Genomic DNA, 24,359 nt, shown 5'->3' with positions numbered 1-24,359 from the left:
CTTCAGATCAGCCTGACTCCAGCTGTTTGGGGAGTGACCCATTAGATGGAGGACTTCTCTCTTTCTCTCCTTGCCTCTGCCTTTCAAATAAATAAATAAATAAATCTTAAAAAAAAAAAAAAAATCTGTACATAGTAGAGGCCAGTTAAGAAAGCTGATTCCTGGGAAGAGTATTTGGTACATTGACTTACATCACCACCTGGGATGTCTACATACTCTATCAGACTCCATCTGGGTATCTTACACGGGTGGCAGGGACCCAAGGACCTGGGCCACTATCTGCTGCCTTCCCAGGTATAATAGCAGGAAGTTGGGAGCTGGATTGGAGCAAAGGAGCTAGGACTCCAATCAGCTTTCTGATATGGGATGTAGGCATGTCAAGATGTGGCTTGTCCCACTGCCCCACAATGCCTGGCCCAGGAGGCGGTATTCTTCAGCCCCTGAGTATGCGAGGTGAGTGGAAGTAGGCAGGGCAGGTGCCATGGCAGGAGGCAGTGCACGCCACCATTAGGACCTTTCTGCCCGGCTCACGCTCCTGATCTCCGCATTCTTGGAGAATCACTGCTTAGTAGTGGTTTTTATAAGTAAAACAGAAACTATTCAAAATACATGATAAAAAATTAAACTTTTATCAATACGGAAATAAGTTTACCTAAAAGCAGTTCAGTCACATATTTAAAAAATACTCAGAAGTTCAAGCCCGTAATGTCCACAATCTAGAACAGGTTCATTGAAGCCTGCAGTCCTACCTAGGAGCATCAGGAAGTGACGGTCCAGGGATTCGCGATGCTGTGAGATGCTCACAAACCAAACAGCACTTTGTTCAGATGACTACGAAGTCACATGAAGGAAAGCTGGTGTATCAGAAGAGTTCCAGTACTTCGATTGAATACAGTCCTCTATTATGCTTTTCCTGATTTAATTTCTGTAGCTCCCGGAAACTTACTTCTATCTTGTTAAGCTCGGAATAAACAGAGATCTAAAGAAAAAAGTTTCTGAGTAAATTTTGCAATCATTTTTACATATAAATAAATTCTTTATAACATCAACTTTTCAAAGAAAAAAAATTTAGAGCTAGTTGTAATTTAGGATCTACCTGGGAACGAACAGAATCATTATATATCAAATAATCACAAACCTGGGATTTTACAAACTTGTACAGATTCATCAGTAGCCTCTTTGCTTCTGGCATCATTACCACAACAGTGAAGTTAGCATCTAGTAGCAGGCATATCCAGTCCATAATCTGAAGAGGAATAGGAACAGCAAAGTGAAGATTCTATATGCAATTTTAGGTGAATCCATGCATCAGTGTACCTAATTATATCAAATAGTTACAAGAAAAATAAGTCTTCACAAGTCTGAACATTTTAATTTAGAGATGGAAGAATTTCTAAGAAATATGAAAAGGATTTTTTCTGCTTTTGTATTTAGTTTACAAGCATAACTGGATTTTTTTCATATGATTAATCAGCAACAGGAAAGATGGTGATTTTTTTTTTTTTTTATTTTGACAGGCAGAGAGAGACAGAGAGAAAGGTCTTCCTTTGCTGTTGGTTCACCCTCCAATGGCTGCCGCGGCTGGCGCACTGCGCTGATCTGAAGGCAGGAGCCAGGTGCTTCTCCTGGTCTCTCCCATGCGGGTGCAGGGCCCAAGCACTTGAGCCATCCTCCACTGCACTCCCGGGCCATAGCAGAGAGCTGGCCTGGAAGAGGGGCAACTGGGATAGAATCCAGCGCCCCGACCAGCACTAGAACCCGGTGTGCCGGCGCCGCAAGGCGGAGGATTAGCCTGTTGAGCCATGGCGCCGGCCTAAGATGGTGAATTTTTTAAAAAAGGACTTATTTATTTTATTTGAAAGGCAGAGTTACAGAGGCTGAGGCAGAGAGGGGGGGGGGGGGGGAGGGAGAGGTCTTCCATCCACCAGTTCACTCCCTAGATGGCCGGAACGGCCAGAGCTGCATTGATCTGAAGCCAGGAGCCAGGAGCTTCTTCCAGGTCTCCCATGCAGCTGCAGGGGCCCAAGCATTTGAGCCATCTTTATTTTATTTTTTAAAGATTACTTTATTTGAAAGTTGGAGTTACACAGAGAGAGGAGAGGCAGAAAGGGAGAGAGAAAGGTCTCCCATCCGCTGGTTCACTCCCCAATTGGCTGCAACGGCCAGAACCGCACTAATCCGAAGCCAGGAGCCAGGAGCTTTTTCCAGGTCTCTCATACGGGTGCAGGGGCCCAAGGACTTGGGCCATCTTCTACTGCTTTCCCAGGCTATAGGAGAGAGCTGGATTGGAAGTGGAGCAGCCGGGACTTGAACCAGTGCCCATATGGGATGCCGGCCCCGCAGGAAGCAGCTTTAATGGCTACGCCACAGCGCCGGCCCCAATTTGAGCCATCTTCTACTGATTCCCAAGCCATAGCAGAGAGCTGGATTGGAAGAACAGCAGCCGAGACTAGAACTGGCACCCATATGGGATGCCGGCGCAGCAGGTGGAGGATTAACCTACTGCGCCCCAACACCAGCCCCTCCAAAATTTTATTTTGATAATTATTTGCAGTTACAAAGAAAAAGAACTTCTTCATCTTCTATTCTGATATAGGTTATTGTGTATTATAAATAAGCAGTCACGCTGGCGCCGTAGCTTAACAGGCCAATCCTCCGCCTTGCGGCGCAGGCACACTGGGTTCTAGTCCCAGTTTGGGCGCTGGATTCTATCCTGGTTGTCCCTCTTCCAGGCCAGCTCTCTGCTGTGGCCCGGGAAGGCAGTGGAGGATGGCCCAAGTCCTTGGGCCCTGCAGCCCATGGGAGACCACCTGGCTCTTGGCTTCGGATCAGCACGATGAGCCGGCCGCAGTGGCCATTGGAGGGTGAACCAACGGCAAAAAGGAAGACCTTTCTCTCTGTCTCTCTCTCTCACTATCCACTCTGCCTGTCAAAAAAAAAAAAAAAAAAAAAAAAAAGAAATAAGCAGTCACAAACTAAAATGATTACCACACGTTTATAAAAACAATTTATGGGGGCTGGAGCTGTGGTGTAGCTTATAAAGCTTCTACCTATGATGTCTGCATCCCCTGTGGACACCAGCTTGAGTCCTGACTGTTCCACTCCCTGTCCAGTTCCTTGCTAATGGCCTGGAAAAAGCAGCAGAGGAAAGCCCAAGTGCTTGGGCCTTTGCTGTTCACATGAGAGACCTGGAAGAAGCTCCTGGCTCCAGCCTGATCCAGCCCTGGCTTTTGTGGCCACCTGGGGAGTGAACCAATGGAGAGAAGATCTCTCTACCTCTCTTTTCAAATAAATATTTTTTAAAAAAGTAACTTATGTTGTTATGTATCTTCAAATTGTGCATTTAATGTGGAAATATGATATCATGTAAAGCATTACTGGTTAATCTGTGGTGAGGAAACCAATCCCTATAAAACTAAAGTTAAACGTAGAAAATGAAACCATGACTGTACTATGGGAAAACAAGATGATTATTTTTAAAAGTTAGAAGGGGCTTAAGCACAGAAGTCAGAAAAAGCCATAAAGGAAAATCCTAATAAATTTTAATAATATAAAAATTAAAAAGCTTATCTATGTCAAAATTATACTAAAGAGAAGCAACAAATTACAGAAAAAGGCTAATTTCCTTAATATAAAAAACCTATTTATAAGTCAAAAGACAGGACATGCTAAAAAACAAAAACAAACAAAAAAAACAGAGGGTCTGGAAATGTGGAGTAGCTGGTAGGGTTGCAGCCTGTGGTGCTGGCATTCCATGTGGGTGCCTTCATATCCTGGCTGCTCCACTTCTGATCCAGTTCCCTAATGATGGCTGGGAATGTCTTTAGGTCCCTGCACCCACATCTGAGACCCAGATGAAGCTCTTGGGTCCTAGCTTCAGTCTGGCCCAGCTCTGGCCATTGAGGCCTTTTAGGGAGTGAACCAGTGGATGGAAGACTCTATTTTTCTCTCTGTAACTCTCTGACTTTCAAAATAAAAAAATCTTAAAAAAACCACAAACAGGGGGTAGGGGGGAGGAGGAAGAAAAAAACAAACAAACAAACCCACAAATGAAAAACAAAGAGGGACTGGCATTGTGGCCCAGCACATTAAGACGAACTTGCAACTCTAGCTTCCATACTGAAGTGCTTCCAATCCAGCTGCCCGCTTAATGGGCCTAGGAAGGCAGCATAGCCAGCCTCTATTCTTTATATTTATATAGAGATTTTTTTCACTCAAGTTTATTTGTTATAGTTTTTTTTAAAAAGATTTATTTACGTGAACGGCAGAGTAACACAGAGAGGAGACAGAGATCTTACATCCATTGGCTCACTCTCCAAATGGCCTCAATGGCTGAGACTGGGCCAGGCCAAAGCCAGATTCTTCCAGGTCTTCCACAGGGCGTAGGGGCCCAAGCACTTGGATCATCTTCAGCTGCTTTCCCAGGCACACAAGCAGGGAGCTAGATCAAAGTGGAGCAGCCAGGACTTGAACTGGCACCCATATGGGATGCCAGCAGTGCAGGTGGAGGCTCAACCTGCTACGCCACAATGTCAGCCCTTTATTAATTATAGTTTAAAGGCACAGAGACAGAGATCTTCCATTCATTAGCTTACTCCTCAAATGCCTACAACAGTAGGGAATGGGCCAGGCTGAAGTCAGCAGCCTAAAATTCACCAGGTCTCCTGCATGGATGGTAGGGACCCAATTACTTGAGGCATTATCTGTATTGGTGTGGGCTGGCAAGCTGGACCCAGGAACAGAGCCATGACTTGAAGCAGGTATACAGAATGTAGACATTCCAAGTTGCGTGTTAACTGCTGCCTCAAATGCTAACTCTTTAAGAGATTATTAAAGGGAGCAACTAATGGGGGCCAGTGCTGTGGCACAGTAGGGTCTACAGTGCTGGCATCCTATATGGGCTCCGGTTCAAGTCCCAGTTGTTCCACTTCCAATCCAGCTCTCTGCTATGGCCCGGGAAAGCAGTAGAAAATGGCCCAAGTCCTTGGGCCCCTGCACCAGTGTGGGAGACCAGGATAAAGCTCCTAGCTCCTGGCTCCTGGCTCCTGGCTTCAGATTGGCCCAGCTCTGGTGACCATTTGGGGAGTGAGCCAGAGGACAGAAGAGCTTTCTCTCTGTTTCTCCCTCTCTCTGTAACTCTACTTCTCAAATAAATAAATCTAAAATAAAAGGAACAACTATTATCAGGCTTTCCTGTCTTCTCCAACACAGCTAAGGAAACTCCTGGAAAGGGTTATAACGATGAGTCACAAATGTAAGATCAATTTAAATTCTGCAGCACAGAATTAACCATTCTAAGTCTATATACCAAATCGATGGACTCCCTGTCTCCACCTCCAGTGTACATGATGAAGTAGACTCATATCGACTAGGAGACAGAGAAATCATTCATTCAACTCCAAGTGCTGACACTGCATACAAGCTGCTGCTTCTTTCTTTTTTAAAGGTCTATTTATTTTTTTGAAAGACAAAGAGAGGAAGAGAGAGAGAGATTTCTTCCATCTGCTGGTTCATTCCCCAAACAGCCGTCACAGTCATAGCAGAGGCCTAAGTACTTGAACCATCTACCACTGCCTTCCCAGGCACATCAGCAGGGAGCTGGATCAGAAGCAGAACAGGGTGCTGTGGTGCAGCAGGTTAAGCTGCTGTCTCCAACACCAGAATCCCATATGGGCACTGGTTCAAGTCTCAGCTGCTCCACTTCCGGTCCAGCATCCTGTTAATGGCCTGCGAAAAGCAGTTGAAGATGGCCCAACTGCTTGGGCCCCTGTACCCATGTGGGAAACCCGGATGAAATTCTTGGCTTCGGCCTGTGGTTGTGGCCATTCAGGGAATGAACCAGCAGATGCAAGACCTCTCTGTCTTTTTCTCTCTGTAGCTCTTTCAAACAAAATAACAACTCAATCTTTGGGAAAAAAAACAAATAAAGAGGCAGAACAGCTGTGACTCAAAAACAGAGTAGTGATATGGGACACTGATGTCTTCAGTGGTGTCTTAACCTACTGTACCACAAGCCAACTAGCTTGTTTATTTTAACAGATTTTTCACAAGCACCAAATCAAATCAAATCAAATCAAAGAAAAAAAAAAAAAAAGATCTCACCTGGCTTAGAGTTGGAGGGTGTATTCCAGGAAGCGTCATTGTAGCATTTTTGCTACACTTCAGATAAAGAAAATACAAATACTGGAGAAACAGCTGGGTGGAAAAAAAAGGGACAACTTAACACTCTGATAGGAAAATTTTTCTTTTCCTCTAACAGAGGCAGGGAAGGATTCTAAAAGACTATTCAATTTAACTACACAATATATGCCAGATATCTGGGAATACAAAAAATGAATAAAATGAAATCCCTGTCTTCAATGAGGAGGTCATCTGGTATGTGAGGAACAGGTGATGAGCACAGTATTTGTAAATAACAGGTGGAAAAGAGACAATCCTTTTTAGTATCTATTTAACAACTCTCAACTTGGTCTTCAAGCTTGGTACAAGGAGAAGACCAAAGGTCTATCACCCAAAAATCACTCTAGTTTTCTTGGTATAATTTTTCACAAGGGCTGGGCAATTTCTTATCTACATGAAAGAGTTTGATAATCTTCTGAGTGCCCTAATAGCTCATTAGAATTAAGCTGCAAAACTTAAAAGCAACAGTGTAACGCTATAGGCCTTATAAGAATACTTACAGTGACATGTTGTGCTGGGATGTCTTTCAAGTAAGGCAGAAGAAATATTTCACTATACGCTGAATGAAGAATTGCATTTCTACTTAGGAGTGAAGGAAAAAAATCTTATTTCAATAAATCAAGGCTATTTCTACTGTAATTCTTTTTCTCTTCCTAAATTTAAAAACATGATTTACTTATGTACATGAGAGTGTAGGTAAGTGAGAGAGGAAGAGAGAAAGGGAGACAAAGAGGGAAGAGAGGGAGGGATAGAAGGAAGGAAGGGAGGTAAAGAGAGTGTGGGAGCAAGTGCGTGCTTCTGTCGACTGGTTCACACCCCAAATCGCTGCAATGGCTTGGGCTGGTTCAGAATCAAGTCGTAAGCCTGGAGCTCCCTCCAGGTCTCCCACATAGGTGGCAGGGGTCAAAGTTTTAACCCACTGCTTTCCCACGTGCATTAGCAGGGAGCTGAGACTTGAACCAGCAATCGAACATGGGATGCCAGCAATGCAGGTGGCAGCTTAGCTTGCTGTGCCACAATGCCTGCCCCTCTTGATATTATACTAAATACTCTCCTAATCATTAGAGACCTTTTGGAGTAGTTCACTATTATATCTCATTAGTGGGAAGCCAGATAACACTGATGGTGGCTGTCCAATCTGTTGTACCAGCCCACTGGCCCATTCTCTCTTTATAAATACACACACACACACACACACACACGAGAGGCAGAAAGCTCCCAGCCACCAGTTCATTTCCCAAGTGACTGCAACGGCCCCAAGCTGCAAGCCTTACATACAACCCAGGACTCTGGCTGACAGGAACTCAATCATGTGAGCCATCACCATTGCCTCCCTTCCATTAGTAGCAAGCTGAAATCAGAAGCCAGAGGCAAGTATCAAACCCAGGTTACTCTGATATGGGATGCAAGTTTTCCAACTAGCACCTTAACTGGTAGGGTCAACACCTGCTCCTAATATAGCTACTTAATTAAGAAAACAGGTTCGAGTAAGCTGGCTGCATGTAGCATTGAACATAGTCCAATCCCAGCAGGTGTATGCCCTAGGAAGAGACATTACAAGGAAAACTGCTTCAAAGGATACAGCAGAGCTGCCCTCTGTGGCACGACGGGGCACGACGTGGTCGCCCGTGTTGCATCCTGGGGTTTTTGGTTTAACTCTGGATCACAGCTATTGCAGTTGTCTTCCTCAGGACTGAAGCCATTTTGAAGAATTCCGGTCTGCTCTTCCACATTCTCGTCTTGTACAGAATCATTACAGTCAGAAACTGACTCCATGTTGATATCTATTTCCCGAAGACTGTCATCATCAATGCTATGATGTTAAGTCAAACCAAAAGATTAGTTCTTAGCAATAGCCGAACTTCTGGAAAAAATTTTATTTTCTACTCAAAGTTTAAGAAACCAAATAAAAATGTACTTAAAAATGTAGTGAAGGAAAAAGAACATTGGATTAAAAGTTACCTCAAGAAAATTTTTAAGCAAGTACAGGTGACTGATTCAGGAATGTCGGGGAACTGCTGTAGACAGAGCTGTAACATCTGCACATCTGTCTTTTCTAAGGCAATCTCCAGTAAGCCAGGGCACAAACTAAGACCAAAAAAAAAAAAAAAAAAAAAAATTATCAGGCTATTAACAAAAATCGTATATATAATCTCTTATAATTTATAAGCTTTTTCAGAGTATGAAAACTAGAAGTGTGAAAAACTGGATTAAGAAACGTGGTGTATATGAACACCTACCTACCTGTAGGAAAGCATGTGTGTCTGGATAAGTTGCATCAGACAGTTACGGGGATAAAACGATGGCTCTTCTTTACATCTTCCCAGGAGTCCTGCCACTATGTCCCCAACAACAGTGTGGAAGTCAGGTGTGTGCTTAAGTGCCAAAAATTTACGAAGTTCTACTTCAATGTGTTTTTCTGAATCTTTCTAGAAAGAAAAATTAAAGAATTCAGCCTGGTACATTAATAAATGTCACTGTGAACTTAAAAATTTCCTACCACAAACTTTTCTCAAATCACTAACAGTTCTCATATGTCCCTGTCAAGCAAACTGATCCTAAAATCTGCTGTGTAAAATCTGCAAAGGGGAAAGAACCCTCAATGGTTCAAACACATTCCATGTAAAGCTGAGTGAGACACTGACAAGGCCAACATCAGCACATCACTCTCACCAGATGGTAGCAGGAATCAGCGAGGGGTGGCAGTGTGGCGCAGCAGGCTCAGCCACCATTCGGGACACCTGCATCTCATACTGGTTTCAGTTCTGGCTACACTGCTTGCAATCCAGCTCCCTGCTAATGGTCCTGGCAAGCAGCGAGCGATGGCTCACATGCCTGAGTTCCTGCCATCCATGTGGGAGACCTGGATGGAGTTCCTGCCTCCTGGTTTCAGCCTGGCCCACTCCTAACTGTTGCAGTCACTGGGAAGTGAACCAGGGATGGAAGAGCTCTTTGTCACCCTATTTTTCAAATAAATAAATCTTTTTTTTTTTTTTGACAGGCAGAGTGGATAGTGAGAGAGACAGACAGAGAGAAAGGTCTTCCTTTGCCGTTGGTTCACCCTCCAATGGCCGCTGCAGCCGGCGTTTCATGCTGATCCGAAGCCAGGAGCCAGGTGCTTCTCCTGGTCTCCCATGCGGGTGCAGGGCCCAAGCACTTGGGCCATCCTCCACTGCCTTCCCGGGCCATAGCAGAGAGCTGGCCTGGAAAAGGGGCAACCGGGATAGAATCCAGCACCCCAACTGGGACTAGAACCCGGTATGCCGGCGCCGCAAGGTGGAGGATTAGCCTGTTAAGCCACAGCGCCAGCCATAAATAAATCTTAAAAAGAAAAAAAAAAAAGAATAAAAACCCCCAAAAGTATTAGCACAACTCTGACAACCTTCAGATACAAATCTTAGCTCTAGCAATAAATATGATCCTAATAAGGCAGGATGAAATAGATGAGATTTTTTTCACCACTTGAGTTGATTTTTCATATTTCAAATACTTGTTATTTACCTTTATGTTTAACAAAAGTTGTGTGGATGCTGGGACCTCTGGCTGTAAACTCACTTCAGTTTTTCTTCTCCTTAACTGGAATTAAGTAAATCTATTAAGATCTCAAACATCAGAAAAGATCCAACATACATGCAGAACACTCCCAAGAGATTAGTATACTTTTGCTCTAATTATAAGCTTTCAAAAACAAATTTTGTTAGAGAAAAGTGGGTTTACTTTAACTTTGAAATTAGATATCTAGAACAAATTTAAAGCTGTTGTTCTTTAATCACAAAATAAAACTTCCTGTATTATGGCTAATTGCAAATCGGTTTGTTTTCACACTTTTTAATACTACATATGCACCCATAAAAACTACTAGACTACATATATTATTTTTGGATAAAGGTTGTGAGGTTACTGGATTCAATTTCAAAGTGCCTTGTCATTAGGATCAGAGATTTAAGAGTTGTACAGATATGAATCATTGTAATAATTTAGTCTGTTTTTCAACATTTGCACTAACATTTCTCTTTATATAACTGAACTTACAATTCTCTTTGACTGTTCTGAGTTCTGGGATCCAGGTTCACAGCCTTGAGATGTTTCCCAGTTTACAAAATGGGGTATGGTATGAGTACCTAAGAAGACACACACACACAAAAGACAAATTCTATAATATTTTGACCTATTAGCATTTACCCAATTGAATAACAAAAACCACCACTTATGTATCATTCCAGACAGGAATTCTGATAACCTCTGATTAATAAATGTTAGCAAAAGGCTTTGCATCTAGAACATTAAGCCAATACCCGAGGCCAGGGTGAACAAGGGAGGGCAGATGTATTGCTCTTGCCTTGGGTCTTCTTCCAGTGCCTCTAACACCAGAAGAACATGGCATTTATAACACAGTGTAGCTCTCTGCAGTGAGGGCTGTTCCCAAGGCAGCTACCTGGATCAATGCACAGTGGTAAATGTCAACATTAAGAACATGCTTGTAAAAAAGGAGGCTATGAGAATTCACATATGAAATCTGGAGCTAGTAAAATGGCTTATATTAGTAAACATAAGTAAGTTTCTACCTGGATCTTGACTATGCTTGAGTTTTCCAAGAGCACCTGCTAATGATGACGCTTCACACTTGTATGGAATCACAGTTAGATATTTTCCATGGAGCACAAATAGACTTTCCCCATAATACCAGAGCTACAAAAGAAGTTACCAAAAACATAAGCATTTTTTTCTCTTCTCTTTTTGACAGGCAGAGTTAGACAGTGAGAGAAAGAGACAGAGAGAAAGGTCTTCCTTCAGTTGGTTCGCCCCCCAAATGGCCGCTATGGCCGGCGCACTGCGCCGATCCAAAGCCAGGAGCCAGGTGCTTCCTCCTGGTCTCCCATGCGGGTGCAGGGCCCAAGCACTTGGGCCATCCTCCACTGACTTCCCGGGCCACAGCAGAGAGCTGGCCTGGAAGAGGAGCAACCGGGACAGAACTGGCACCCCAACTGGGACTAGAACCTGGAGCGCCAGTGCTGCAGGTGGAGGATTAGCCTAGTGAGCCGTGGCACCGGCCAATTTTTTCTCTTTTAAAATATTATTCAAGAAAGGCTATTACAACAACTTACTATATGAGCTATCTTGGTATTTTTAAAAAAAGGACAAGCACAAGCAACTTTCCAAAAGAATCTCACATGTTCAAATTGGAGTAGAATTACATACTGGTTATTTTTTGCTTAAGTCCAAATGAAGAATAATTTAGACGATACTTTTGACTCAGAAAACCCAAGTAACATGTACATTTAAAATAACTGAATTGCGGTGGACATTTGGTTTAGCTCTTAAGATGCCACTTGGGTCATCCACATCCTACATCAGCGTTTGAGTCCCGGGTCTGCTCCCAAGTCCAGCACCCTGCCTTTGTGCAACCTGAGGAGCTGCAGGTGATGGTGCAAGTACTTGGATCTCTGCTATTCACATGGGAGATCTGGCTTGAGTTCTTGGTTCCTAACTTCAGTCTGGCGCAGCTCTGACTGTTTGTGGGCACTTGGGGAGTAAGCCAGCCATTGAGAGATCTCTTTTTCTCAGCCTTTCAAGTAATTAAATAAATAAGAATTTAAAAATAAGTAACCGAATTGCTTAAAATCAATACTGTCACTATCAATTTCTTTCTCACTCTTTTTAAAAAGATTTATTTACTTATTTGAGAGAGTTACAGACAGAGGGAGAGACAGAAAGGTCTTCCATCCCTTGGTTCACTCCCCGAATGGCCTCAAGGGCTGGAGCTGGGCCGATCGAAATCTAGGAGCCAGGAGCTTCTTCCAGGTTTCCCATGTGGGTGCAGAGGCCCAAGCACTTGGGCCTTGCTCTACTGCTTTCCCAGGCCAATGCAGAGTTGGATCAGAAGAGGAGCAGCCGAGACAGAAACTAGTACCCATTTGGGATGCCAGTGCTGCAGGCGGAAGATTAGCCTACTAGGCCACAATGCCAGCCCTACATCTCTTTATGCCTGCAACAACCAGGGCTGAAACAAGCTGCAGCCAGGGAGTCAAACTCCAGTTGAGCCACCATCTGCTGCCTCCCAGGCACATGAGCAGAAAGCTGGATAAGCAGAAGTGGGACGTGATCCCAGCCACTCTATGAGTGGCAGCTTTAACCCACTGTGACACAAGGTCCATCTCCATATCTCTTAACATAATTACGAAGGCTACTGGAACATGGGTAAACTATTATATATTAAATGAAAACGGCAGAATGTTATGATGTTTTTATCTTAAGACTCCAGTCCTAAGACTGTAAAAATAAGACAAGTGTTATTAACCATCTTAGAGTTCACTGAGGCTTTAATTCGGGCCTAAGTCTGAATTAAACAAAAGGGTTAAAAGAGGATGGAAACACAAAGTTTCTGAGTGGTGGAACTAAGAATGGTTCAGTATGTTACAGTCAGTTGTTTAAAGATGAATTAGAAAAAACTGTAACTCAGAAACCTAGTCTCTTTATTTTCTATTTAAAATGATCAGTAATATCCTGTTGCCTTCATTTATATTATATTTGTATATGAATCTTCATTCACCAAATAATCCATACTTATTGAGCACTAAAGATTGCAAATACAAGAATATAAGACAGACAAGAACTTGATCCAGCAAGTTTACAGTCTGGTCAGCTTAAATTCTAATTCCATACATAACCTAACAGTTAAAGTGAAAATATCAAACCAAAGAACAGCCAAAAACACAGGTTGTTTTACTAACTAGCTAATTATCCTCTTTCCTTGATTTAAAACTAGTTATACTTTAGTCTTTTAAAAGTGATAGAACACTGCCAAAATATCTGCCTAAAGAAATCTCTATCTACTTATTTATTAGGTACAAATAAGTAAATCTGAATAAGTCCTCAAGTGAAAAAACTTACTTGACCACTGGTTCCTTGTGGTAACTCTTTTGAAGTCTGCAGGGTTTGAAACTTTATGTTCCATATGGAGAGACATTCTGTAAAATAAGACACAGAAATTCAGAAACAGTTAAGTATAGACATGATATTTTCAGGAGAGATGAGGAGTCATAGCTAAATACACAAGTATTGCTTTATTAAATGTAAAAATGAGTAAGTCACTTCTTAAGTTAAAAAAATATTGCCATATGACTCAGCATATATACCCAGGTGTATATCCAAAGCATTAAAAACTGGTACTGAAACAAATGTATGTACACATTTACAGCATTATTCATCATAACCAAAAGGTAGAAACAGGTGAAATGCTCATCGGTGCATGCATAAACAAATGGATAGTACAAACATAAGATGGAATATGATTCTGCCATAAAAAGGAGATACTGATACATGCAACAACATGAATGAACCTGAAAACCATGCTAAGTCAAAGAAGTTAAACACAAAAGCTATTGTGGGGCTGGCACTGTAGTGTAGCAGGTAAAGCTGCCGCCTGCAGTGCCAGTATCCCATATGGGCACTGGTTTGAGTCCCGGCTGCTCCACTTCTGATTCTGCTCTCTGTTATGGCCTGGGAAAGCAGTAGAAGATGCCCAAGTCCTTGGGCCCCTACACCTGCATGGGAGACCTGAAAGAAGCTTCTGGCTCCTGGCTTTGGATTGGCATAGCTCTGGCAGTTGTGGCCAACTGGGGAGTGAACCATTGGATGGAAGACCTCTCTCTCTCTCTCTCTCTGCCTCTCCTCTTTCTGTGAAACTCTTACAAATAAATATATAAATATTAAAAAAAATAGCTATTGTATACTATGCCTGTAAAAAAAAAAAAAAAGAAATACTCAAATTAGGTAAATACATAAAAGTTGAATGCAGATTAGTGGTTGGCAGGTGCCAGGGGAGAGAACAGAGTAACTGCTTAATTAATAGGTATAAGATTTCCTTCTGTGATAATGAACATGTTTTTAAAGTATATTAGATGCCACTGAACTATTCACTAAAAAACAGTTAATGTCATATGACTTCATATAACTAAAAAAAGAATGGATAGGTTAATGTCCAGGTAGAAAAATGATTAAATACATCTTAGGGATAGGTGTTTGGAAGGTTTGAAGAACACTTCATCCAATAATCTGCATAGTTAGAACTGACAGAAGCAGAAGCTAAACAGTCATGGAAATTGGACTTTTGACTTTTTTAAAAAATTCTCATAGGAAGTCTTTTCCTAGTTGAAAAACCATTAAAGAATTCAAAAGAATAAAAAACAGCTTTAAGACAAAAAACAAACAAACCAACTGGGGCATGGTGGGTTCAGTAGCCATTGGGACATCTGCATTACGTATCAGAATCGAGTGCTCATTTGGAGGGCTCAAGTGTTTGAGGTATTGTCACATGTGGGAGATCTGGATGAAGTTCCTGGTTCTAGGCTTCAGCTGGCCCAGCCTTAGCTATTGTAGCCATTAGAGGAGTGAACCAGGAGGAAAATCTCTTTTAACATATAGAAGTTGCTTGGGATGCCTGCTATCCCCTATTGGAGTGCTTGGGTTTGTGTCCCAACTCAGCTCCCAACCAATACAGACACTGGTAGCCAGCAGTGATGGCTCAAATGGTTTCCTGACACTCACGTGGGAGACCTGGACTGACTTCTCAGCTCCTAGGTATTAGGGGAGTGAATGAGTGGATAGGAGGTCTCTAATTAAAAAATATTCTTTAAATTAAATACATTATAGGACATCTGTTCAATGAAATGGAAATAGAAGGAACATAGGTAGGAGGAACCTAGACTAGGTGGTAGGAATCCAATTACTTGAGCAATCACCTGCTGCCTCTAGGGAATTAAACCCAGGTACTTCAATATGGGATGCAGGTATCTTAACTGCTAGACTAAATGTCCTTCCATAGGAAATTCTAACAATGATTACTGGGTTGTAATAGAGGAAAGCAGAGCAGGAATAAGGAAGAGGGAGGACCGATGCTAAGAGAGCAACAAAGCATGGTAAAGTAGTTAAGAACCAGGACTAAGAGTGGCAGGGTACATGACACAATACAGTTAACCTGCTTGGGTTGAATCCTGGTTCCACAACTTACTCATTTCCCACTTTAGTTTCCTGATTTGTAAACATGATGATAAAACTGTCTCTCAGCACAGCTGTTTCTCTGTGTATTACATATGCTATAACTAGTAGCTCCTATCTTACAGGTAGGAGAGGGGCCAGTGATGGGGTATAGTGGGTTAAAACCCAGTTTGCAATTCCAGCATCCCAGTTGGGTGCTGGCTCATGTCCTGATTGCTCCACTCCTTATCCAGCTTCCTGCTAAAGCGCCTGGCAAGGCAGCCAAAGACGGCCCAAGAGATTAGGACCCTGCTACCCACATGCCCAGCCCCACCCGTTGCAGCCATTTGGGGATTGAACCAGCAGATGGAAGATCTCTTGCCCTCTCTCTAACTCTGCCTTTAAAATAAATCTTAGGAAAGCAAAACAAAACAAAAAAACAGGTAGGAGAAACCTAAGAACAAAGTACACAGGTGAGGATGGCCATATCATGTTTACAGTGAACATGAAGTCTGGTCTGAACTAAGCAGAAAGATCTTGGCTGGCTCACTAGGCTAATCCTCTGCCTGTGGCGCCGCAGTCCGGGTTCTAGTCCCGGTTGGGGTGCTGGTTCTGTCCCGGTTGCTCCTCTTCCAGGCCAGCTCTCTGCTGTGGCCCGGGAAGGAGGGGAGGATGGCCCAGGTCCTTGGGCCCTGCACCCGCATGGGAGATGAGGAAGAAACACCTGGCTCCTGGCTTCGGATGAGCGCAGTGCACGGGCCGCAGCAGCCGTTGAGGAGTGAACCAACGGAAAAGGAAGACCTTTCTTTCTCTCTGTCTCTCTCTAACTCTGCCTGTCCAAAAAAAAAAAAAAAAGAAAGAAAAAAAAGAAAGTTCTTGCTCAGAAAATGGGAGAAAGGGTTTAGAAAAGGAGGATGGAGCCTGGACTGGAAGAACCTGAAAACTAAATAGTCTGGGTTTTAGAGTGTAGGCTGGGAGTTCCCAGTCTTCCAAAAAATTACTGTGTCCTTCATGATAGAATAAAAGTCAGCAGTGGAGGGAAGTTGGTGGCTAAGATGGGCTGATGAGAATCCTGCTGTGAAGTCACACAGACCAAAAGCATCCTGTTAGTTCATACATTCCAAGCTGTCCAAGTCTAGTAGATTTCCATGCTGTGAGATAGTGCCAAGAATTCATTCTCTAGTGGAGAGCTTACCAACATTGTAAGCTGGCACAGACATCTACCATTTCTATTTCTTTATGCCTTTATAGTCATGAGCAAGGGAGTGATTGAAGTCTTTGAGAATTCATCAATGCAAAAAGTATTAGAAAGCATTAAAAGTATTCAAAAAGCATTAGTAAGTTACAAAATAATTTAAGAACGGTGATGAAGGGAATGAACTAGAGCAGTAGCAAAGAAATGAAACAGAAGGGGAAAAGTAAAAGGTACACTCCAAAGGAAAAATGCAAAACATCCTAGTTGACTGGATTTGTTACCTTTAGAAGCTGGCAGTGGAGGTCCCAGGACTGCCACATGATTCTGATCCAGAATGGTGAGGGCAATGCTTTTCTGAGCACTGCCAGACACAGTAGTCTTGAGCAACAATGACCTAACTACCTTCTGATTTTTCTCTCCATCACTCGGATATACTGGTATCAAGCTTTCATATATACATCCATCAGAGCCTGTTGGGAACAAGTATTTGTCATACATGATTGGACAAAGGACACTTCTACAGCTCAATGTCTTTGGTTGTTTATATGTCTTTAATAATTTGATAAAGGATCCAACCATAACAATAAATGTAAAAAAAATTTTAAAAGACAGGAAATAAAAACTGTAAATACCTTCAGTAACTTAAAATACTTAGGAGTCTTTTATGAATAGACAATTCTAGTTACTAAAAGGATCTATCCCTCCAGGCTTCAAGACTTGCATTGTGGTTCATTGGGTTAAGCTGTTGTCCATGATGCGGGCATCCCATGAGTACAGGTTCAAGTCCTGGCTGCTGCTCCACTTCCTTTTTTTTTTTTTTTACAGCCAGACCATATTCATTCAGGGAAATAAATTGGTAGAGGTGGGTGACCAATTGGCTAAATGCACACTGATGGAACATGTGGCAGAAGCCCGCTGTTCCACTTCCAATCCAGCTCCCTGCTAATGTGCCTGGGAAGGCAGGGAGGATGTCCCAAGTGCTCTGGCTCCTGCCAGCCACACAGGAGACCTGGATGGAGTTCCCTACTTCCTACTATGGTGAACTGATAGAGGAAGACACTGCAGTCCACAGGATATTTTTTCCAATTCATGTTTCATTCGCAACCAATATCCAGGGGTCCCTTCCTGCAGGAAGCTTAGAAGTGAGGCCAGTCTCTCCTCGCTGCTCCTCCTATGCCTGGTCTCCACGCCTATGCTTCCCTCTCTCCTCTGCATCCCAGAGTGTACACAAACACCCCACTGCCACCACCACTCAAACCCCATGAGCAGATGGTACCAGATCCAGAGGTTCCCTCTTACAGGGTGTCAGTTGTGGCCCTGTGCTGCCTTCACTTTCTTAACATTACATCTTCCTACCAAGTGGGCCATCAACTTGGTGTTTGTTTAATCAACAGGAAGGAAACACCAAATATACACACACACACACACACACACAATCCTACAATATCCCTCTATTTATAATCTTCAAAAGCTTAAAGAAAACTTACTTAATGACATCAAAGAGATGAATTTCCGATCCACAGATGCAGTAAAATTCTTTATAACAGTTTTTTCTTCTTCTCCAAGTAAGAGTGTATATTTGCTTAAGGTACATGAGTTAAACGTTTGTACATAAGCAAAGTAATTCCCATGCTGCTGCTGCTGCAAAAGAAGTTATTTTATAAAAATTTCCATTTCAAGCAGCTATACTTAAAGTATGTTAAAACCAGAAGTTGTTGTCCCATTCTAATTAATTCAATGAGTTCTTGGCCTATAATGCAAGTATTTGCTTTGCTTTGGATTCAGCTACTTCCTAATGTGCCTGGGAATACAGTGGTTGAGCCACGGCCACACATGTGAGAGAACTGGATGGAATTCCCGGCTCCTGGCTCTGGCCTGGCCCAGCCCTTTGCAGCCATTCTGAAATGGAGAAAAGAGCTATCTCTCTCTCTGTAACTCTGCCTTTCTAATATACAATACAAATATTTAAAACAAACAAACAAAAAACACCCACAAACCCAAAACTTCTATTCATTTTAATCTAAAATGTTTATAAAAATAGTTTTTTAGAGGCCAATGCTGTGGTGTGGCAGGTAAAGCTGCTGCCTGTGGTGCCAGCATCCCATATGGGGACCGGTTAGGGGTTCGGCTGCTCCATTTCCAATCCTGCTCTGCTATGGCCTGGGAGGGAAGTGGAGGATGGTCCAAGTCCTTGAGCCCCTGTACCCATGTGGGAGCCCCAGTTCTGGCTATTGCAGACTTCTGGGGACTGAACCAGTGGATGGAGGATTCTCTCTCTGCCTCTGTCTCTCTGTAACTCTCTGCCTTTCAAATAAATCAATAAATCTTTAAAAAAACATATAGTTGTTTAATAGAGGTATGGAAATAATAACTAATATAATTTTGTAATGATGAAAAACTGGGAGGCTGGCACCGCAGTTCACTAGGCTGATCCCCGCCCTGCGGCGCCGGCAGTCTGGGTTCTAGTCCCAGTTGGGGCGCTGGTCCTGTCCCAGTTGCTCTTCTTCCAGTCCAGCTCTCTGCTGTGGCCCGGGAAGGCAGTGGAAGATGGCCCAAGTGCTTGGGCCTTGCACCCGCATGCCTGGCTTCGGATCTGCGCAGTGTGCCGGCCGTAGTGGCCATTGTGGGGTGAACCAACGGAAGGAAGACCTTTGTCTCTTTCTCCCTGTCTACTCTGCCTGTCAAAAAAAAAAAAAAAAAAAAAAGGAAAACTGGGGACAGCATTGTGGCCTAATGAGCTAAGCCATCACCTGCAATGTAGGTGTCCAGGGATTCAAGTTCTGGCTGCTCCACTTCAGTTCCACTTCCCTGCTAATGCATTAGGGAAAGCTGTACAAGATGGCCCAAGTCCTTGGCCTCTGCATCCAGATGGGAGACCTGAATGAAGCTCCTAGCTCCTGGCTTAGGTCTGGTCCAGCCGTGGCTCTTGCGGCCATTTGGGGAGTGACCCAGTGGATGGAAAATCTGCCTCTCCTTCTCCCTCTCTGTAATAATTCTGCCTTCCCATAAACAAACAAACATACAGGTCTCATTCTTGTTTAAAACTAATAATGACTGAAATTTCACAAAAATGGGCTAAGACTTGAAGACACCACTTACTTTTTCAGTAATAAAAATCAAAACAGGGTGCTTAGATACCATGAAAAACTTTGTCCACCTAAAAGGAAAAATTACAAAATGAAAATTCACAGCTGAGAGAAACAGTATCAGTTAAGATTTAAAATACCTTTTATTAATTTTTGGAGCCAGAGAGACATCAGAGAATATCTAATCCAGTGTTACAAGATTCACTGCATCTCTGGATTAAACGCAGAAGCCTGAACTGAACCTCCCAGACAACGTGAATGGGATTGTTACTTCCGGACTGCAGGATGGTGGTGGTCTTGACAGTATCCAGCGTCTTCCAAACTCACACTACTCCTCCACGTCCTTTTTTTCTGAGTTACTTTTCTAAGTAACATTCTGAAGAAAACACTAGGACCTCACCTATGTTTTCCCAGTGAGGCACTGGGAGGTTTAAGGGTTCCTAACCAAGGATGCACAGGCAGCCTGCAGTCAAGTGGCAATCAGAACCCAAAGATTTCCCTGCTCACACCTTACAGACATTCATCAGGTCAGCCTAAGATAGAACTGGTCACTGTGCACATTGTTCCCTTACTAAATTCACTCTGACTTTAGGAAACGTGATAGCATAATACACCCAAGAGAAGTGAAAATCAAAAAAATCCTTCTGTCACTTGGCTGAGTCATTTTTCCAGGCTTACTGCAGAATCTGAGAAAGCATGGCCGTGATCTCACTAACAACAAGCTCCACCATCCTGGGCAGAAGGCTGCACGCTGGGCAGTCAGGGCGGTGTGACAGAAACAGGAAGACTCGGGTCTTTACGGTTTCTTCAAGTATCAGTCACTCTAGAGGATGTTCCTTTGGCCAATGTCTTAGAAATGGTTTTCAGTTAGGCTACTTCTCTTATGTGTTTCATCAAAATACTTTTGAACATGGCGAAGAATTAGTAAACAATTAACAATACATTTGCAATTTTAATAAAATTCATGTACAACCACTGGAACTTACTTAATTACTTCTTCATCAGAGATTACAGCTTCAATTTTCTGCTGGGGCTCTGCGAGCAAGGCCTCTAAACCACGAACTGCACCTTCCTTGAACAGCACTATGGGTTCTGTGCCTTGTATTGAGTGTATCCTATACACCTCAGCTGATAACTGGAAGAACAGAAGAATATTTAAATTTTTACTCTAAACAATTCACACCTAATGGGAGGACTTTTATTAAAGGCTGATTATTTTTAAGACACTGATTCTTTTTATTTTGATTTAATTTTGTTTTATAGCTATGCATGTTTCCAAATTCAAATCAACACTAAAAATCAAATACACTCAGAAGTCTAACCTCTGATTTCTTTTTTTTTTTTTTTTAAAGATTTATGTATTCATAAATCAGAATTAACAGAGAGAGAGAGGGAGAGGGGGAAGATCATCCATCCACTGGTTCCCTCCCCAAATGATCACAAAGTCAGGAGTCCAAAACTCTTATTCTGGTCTCCCACAAAGGTAACAGGGGCCTAAGCACTTTGGGCCACTGTCTGCTGTGTTCCCAGGCCCATTAGCAGTTAGCTAGATGGGAATCAGGACCTGAACTGGCAGTTTATTTGGGATACGAATTTCTCAAGTTGTGGCTTAACCTGTTGCACCACGGCACCTGACCCTAACTTCTGATCTTATCCATTGATCTCACCCTCTGATCTCTTTCATAGCTAACCATTTTTATTCATTTTTGGTTTGTTTATTGTGAACACTGATGTTAGGCTAGAATCTGGGTCTCCTAAAACGAGGTGGGGAAAAGTACAAATAAAGCCATGAATGCACTTCTGGTATTAGAGTGATGCCACAATTCTAACTCCAGCTGACAGGTGCACGAAAAGAAGTTGATACTTCATACAGGGGAAAAACAAACCTCTGTGAGTAAAATTCAGGATTTGCTACTGCAAGGTAAACCAAAGGACTAGAATCGGGGCAGCGCAGTTGGACCATTATCTGAGACGGACCTGTTGTCAGTCACTTCTTCTTCTTCTTTTTTTTTTTTTTTTTTTTTTTTTTGACAGGCAGAGTGGACAGTGAGAGAGAGAGACAGAGAGAAAGGTCTTCCTATGCCATTGGTTCAACCCCCAATGGCCGCTGTGGCCAGCGCACCATGCTGATCCAAAGCCAGGAGCCAGGTGCTTCTCCTGGTCTCCCATGCGGGTGTAGGGCCCAAGGACTTGGGCCATCCTCCACTGCACTCCCGGGCCACAGCAGAGAGCTGGCCTGGAAGAGGAGCAACCGGGACAGAATCCGGCGCCCCAACCGGGACTAGAACCCGGTGTGCCAGCGCCGCAAGGCGGAGGATTAGCCTACTGAGCCACGGCACCGGCCGTCAGTCACTTCTAAGACGTGCCAATTATACTTAGACATTTAGAAGTACAAGAAACTTTTGAGATTAACTTAGTTTAAGCCTCACTTTATAAATTAAGAAAAAGTTAATTAACACACTTTAGGTCATTAGTAGTAAACACATAGCTAGTCATGGTTCTTTTTCTAATATTATATGTCACTCTTAAAATGTACACTACACTGGAGCAAGTGTTGTGGTGGAGTGGCTTTAGCTGCCACTTGGGAATGCCTGCATCTCATTTTGGGGTACCAGTTAAGAGTCCTGGCTACTCTAATTCAGATCTAGTTTTCTGTTAATGCATCCTGGGAAGGCAGCAGCTGATGTTCCAAATATTTGGGTCCCTGCCACCCACATGGGAGGGCCAGTTGGACTTCTGGCTTTGGCTTGGCACAGCCCCAGCTGTTGTGGGTATTGGGGAGTGAACCAGTGGACGGAAAATATCTCCCTCTCTCTGTCACTCTGCCTTTCAAAGAAATAAATCTCACAAAACTTTTAAGATATATTCTATCTCCTCTAAGAAAGGGCAAAGGAAGTTCATTTACTTTCACAAAGGACACAGCTAAAAAATAAACTCAGGGGAATAAGCATAAATTAATTTCCATGAATTATTTCTTCTAACAAATGGCATGGGAAGTTTACTTATTCTCACAATAGATACACCTAAAAAACTCAAACTCATAGGAATAAGCATAAATTAATCTTCATTAATCATTTGAGTCCTCAAACTCATGGGGTGATAAGGTCTATATTTTCTAACATATTATTTCTTGAGTTGAGACATATTACTAAGATATATTAAACTAGAATGAAAAGCTAAGGAAGTTGTTCACTTTCCCACAAACATTAAGAAAAATAACACGTACTATATTATGAACAATTCCATTTCACCAATCAGCTAAATACAAATGTTGGAAAATCCAAAGACTTACAGTAGCTTTAAATACTTTATCCAGGTTTACATCTTCATTATTCCATATTCTCAAAACCTAAATCAAAGCATACAAGTCAGAAAGTATCCCATTCTCCATTTACATGTAATAAGCACAGTTAATAAGCCAATATTAGATTTGTGTTATATATGTGATATGTTTTCAAACTCACCTTATTATCATGGACAACAATATACTCTCCAGTTTGAAAGCTGCACACAGCTGGACATGTTATAACTTGACCTTGCTTCACTGACCAGCTCCCCAGTGGTTTCTGATCAGAAACCTGGTAAAATTGACATAAGCAGAATATTCAAGAAGTCAGTATCAGACATTGTAATCACACTTAAACAACAAAAAAACCATTAAAATAGCATCTGCTAAAACTTCCCAAATTAAAAAAAAAGTAGTCACACACAGACACTGCAGATTTCGCTTGTACTTAGTACCTAAAGCAGCCAAATGATTAGAAGCGGAGAGAACAGTGGTTGTTAGGGGCTGATAGGATTAGGCAGGTGTTCAACGGGTACAGCTGAACAGTCTTGCAAGATGAAGAGCGATGGAGACGGCTGGTGGTGACGGTAGCACTATGTGAATGCACTTAACGCCACACTTTAAAAGGTTAATCTTGTTACGTGTATTTTTACCACATAAAAAGTAGGGAAATGAAAACACAGGTCTAGCTTACGTTCCTAACATGAAACGTTAAGTAGCACAATTAGCACTTGGTCAATAAACACAGCGCATTCTAAAAACCGATTCCACCGTGCCTCTACACAGAAGCTCGGGACACCAAGATGGGACGGCTGGGGTCTCGTCCATTCCAGCTCCCGTCTGCTCCCGTCTTCCTGCAGATCCGGGGGCCAGGAGCCCAAACAGCACCGCTAACTTTGTCCTGACAAGTACACCGCATCCACGGCCCGGACACACACACTCGCTCTTCCCCACGACCACCAAAACCAAGGTCGGAAAACGTGTCGCGGCTGAAGAGGGGCGGGGCGCGCGGACTTCCCGGGACGCAGCTGCAGGACCCAGAGTGACCAGAGTGGCCAACACGCTCGGCACCAAGAACCCCGACTGCCCGCCACCCCCACGCCCCACAAGGGCCGGGGACGAGGAACAGGGACACAGCGCTAAAGCACCGTTCCCACCCTGCCGCTGTCGTCCGTCCGGGGCCTCAGCGAGCCAGCCCCGGGAGGTCCGAGCCGGAGCACGGGTCCCCACGTGCCCCGAGGGGCCCTGCCTCCTGAAACTCTGAATTCTGTCTCTCTCCAGGGAAACAAGCAAGGCTCTAGACCTCATCCGGCATCTGGCCCAGGCCAAGCCGGCCCTCCGCTAAGCGCGCTCCGCGATCCCCTCCTGAAGCCGCCGGCTCCGCGTGAGGGGGCGAGGCGCAGCCCGGGCGCGCCGCTCCTGTCGCCCTCACCTTATAGTGGACGACGGTCCTGCCGCTGTCCGTCACGAGAAACTGGTCGGCTTTGTCGGTCGGCTCCACGCCCAGGAGGCCGTCAGGCCCGGCACCCAGGACCACTGTAGACAACGTGATTTCCCCTTCCAGGGTTGCCATTTTGAGCAAATCTCTGGCTGGCAGCGTATCTTTCCCGGCAGCCCTCGCGCCTTCTCTCGCGAG

At 43.4% G+C, this 24,359-nt stretch overlaps 1 protein-coding gene across 2 annotated transcripts; it reads right to left on the bottom strand.

The window, feature by feature from the left end:
* Positions 1 to 608: 608 nt before the first annotated feature.
* On the bottom strand, positions 609 to 24,359 carry NOL11 (nucleolar protein 11). 2 transcript variants are annotated; one of them, XM_062175705.1, is made up of 18 exons: positions 24,156 to 24,359; positions 22,902 to 23,015; positions 22,730 to 22,786; positions 20,424 to 20,572; positions 19,451 to 19,508; positions 17,839 to 17,989; positions 16,633 to 16,821; positions 13,072 to 13,148; positions 10,746 to 10,869; positions 10,213 to 10,301; positions 9,682 to 9,756; positions 8,425 to 8,609; positions 8,143 to 8,268; positions 7,763 to 7,993; positions 6,681 to 6,759; positions 6,103 to 6,195; positions 1,139 to 1,246; positions 609 to 979 (listed from the first exon to the last, which is right to left on the bottom strand). In XM_062175705.1, exons 1-18 carry the CDS (start codon positions 24,294 to 24,296, stop codon positions 863 to 865), a joined length of 2,163 nt encoding a protein of 720 aa, XP_062031689.1. In that variant the 5' UTR covers positions 24,297 to 24,359; the 3' UTR covers positions 609 to 862. The 2 variants fall into 2 exon arrangements, with proteins under 2 accessions (XP_062031689.1, XP_062031688.1); XM_062175704.1 differs by having other exon boundaries at positions 17,839 to 17,992; positions 24,156 to 24,358.

This window comes from Lepus europaeus, chromosome 18 (assembly GCF_033115175.1).
Source record: "Lepus europaeus isolate LE1 chromosome 18, mLepTim1.pri, whole genome shotgun sequence".
Classification (NCBI taxonomy): Eukaryota; Metazoa; Chordata; class Mammalia; order Lagomorpha; family Leporidae; genus Lepus; species Lepus europaeus.
The sequence above is the reverse complement of the archived record's forward strand: the minus strand, read 5'-3'. Positions and strand labels throughout refer to the sequence as shown.

Coding starts and splice junctions, on each gene's coding strand:
- NOL11 (XM_062175704.1), bottom strand. CDS start 24,296: ATGGCAACCCTGGAAGGGGAAATCACGTTGTCTACAGTGGTCCTGGGT. Junction 10,870..13,071: donor CACAAGGAACCAGTGGTCAA/GTAAGTTTTTTC, acceptor CTTCTTTTGTAG/CTCTGGTATTATGGGGAAAG. Junction 6,196..6,680: donor TCCCAGCACAACATGTCACT/GTAAGTATTCTT, acceptor TTTTCCACCCAG/CTGTTTCTCCAGTATTTGTA.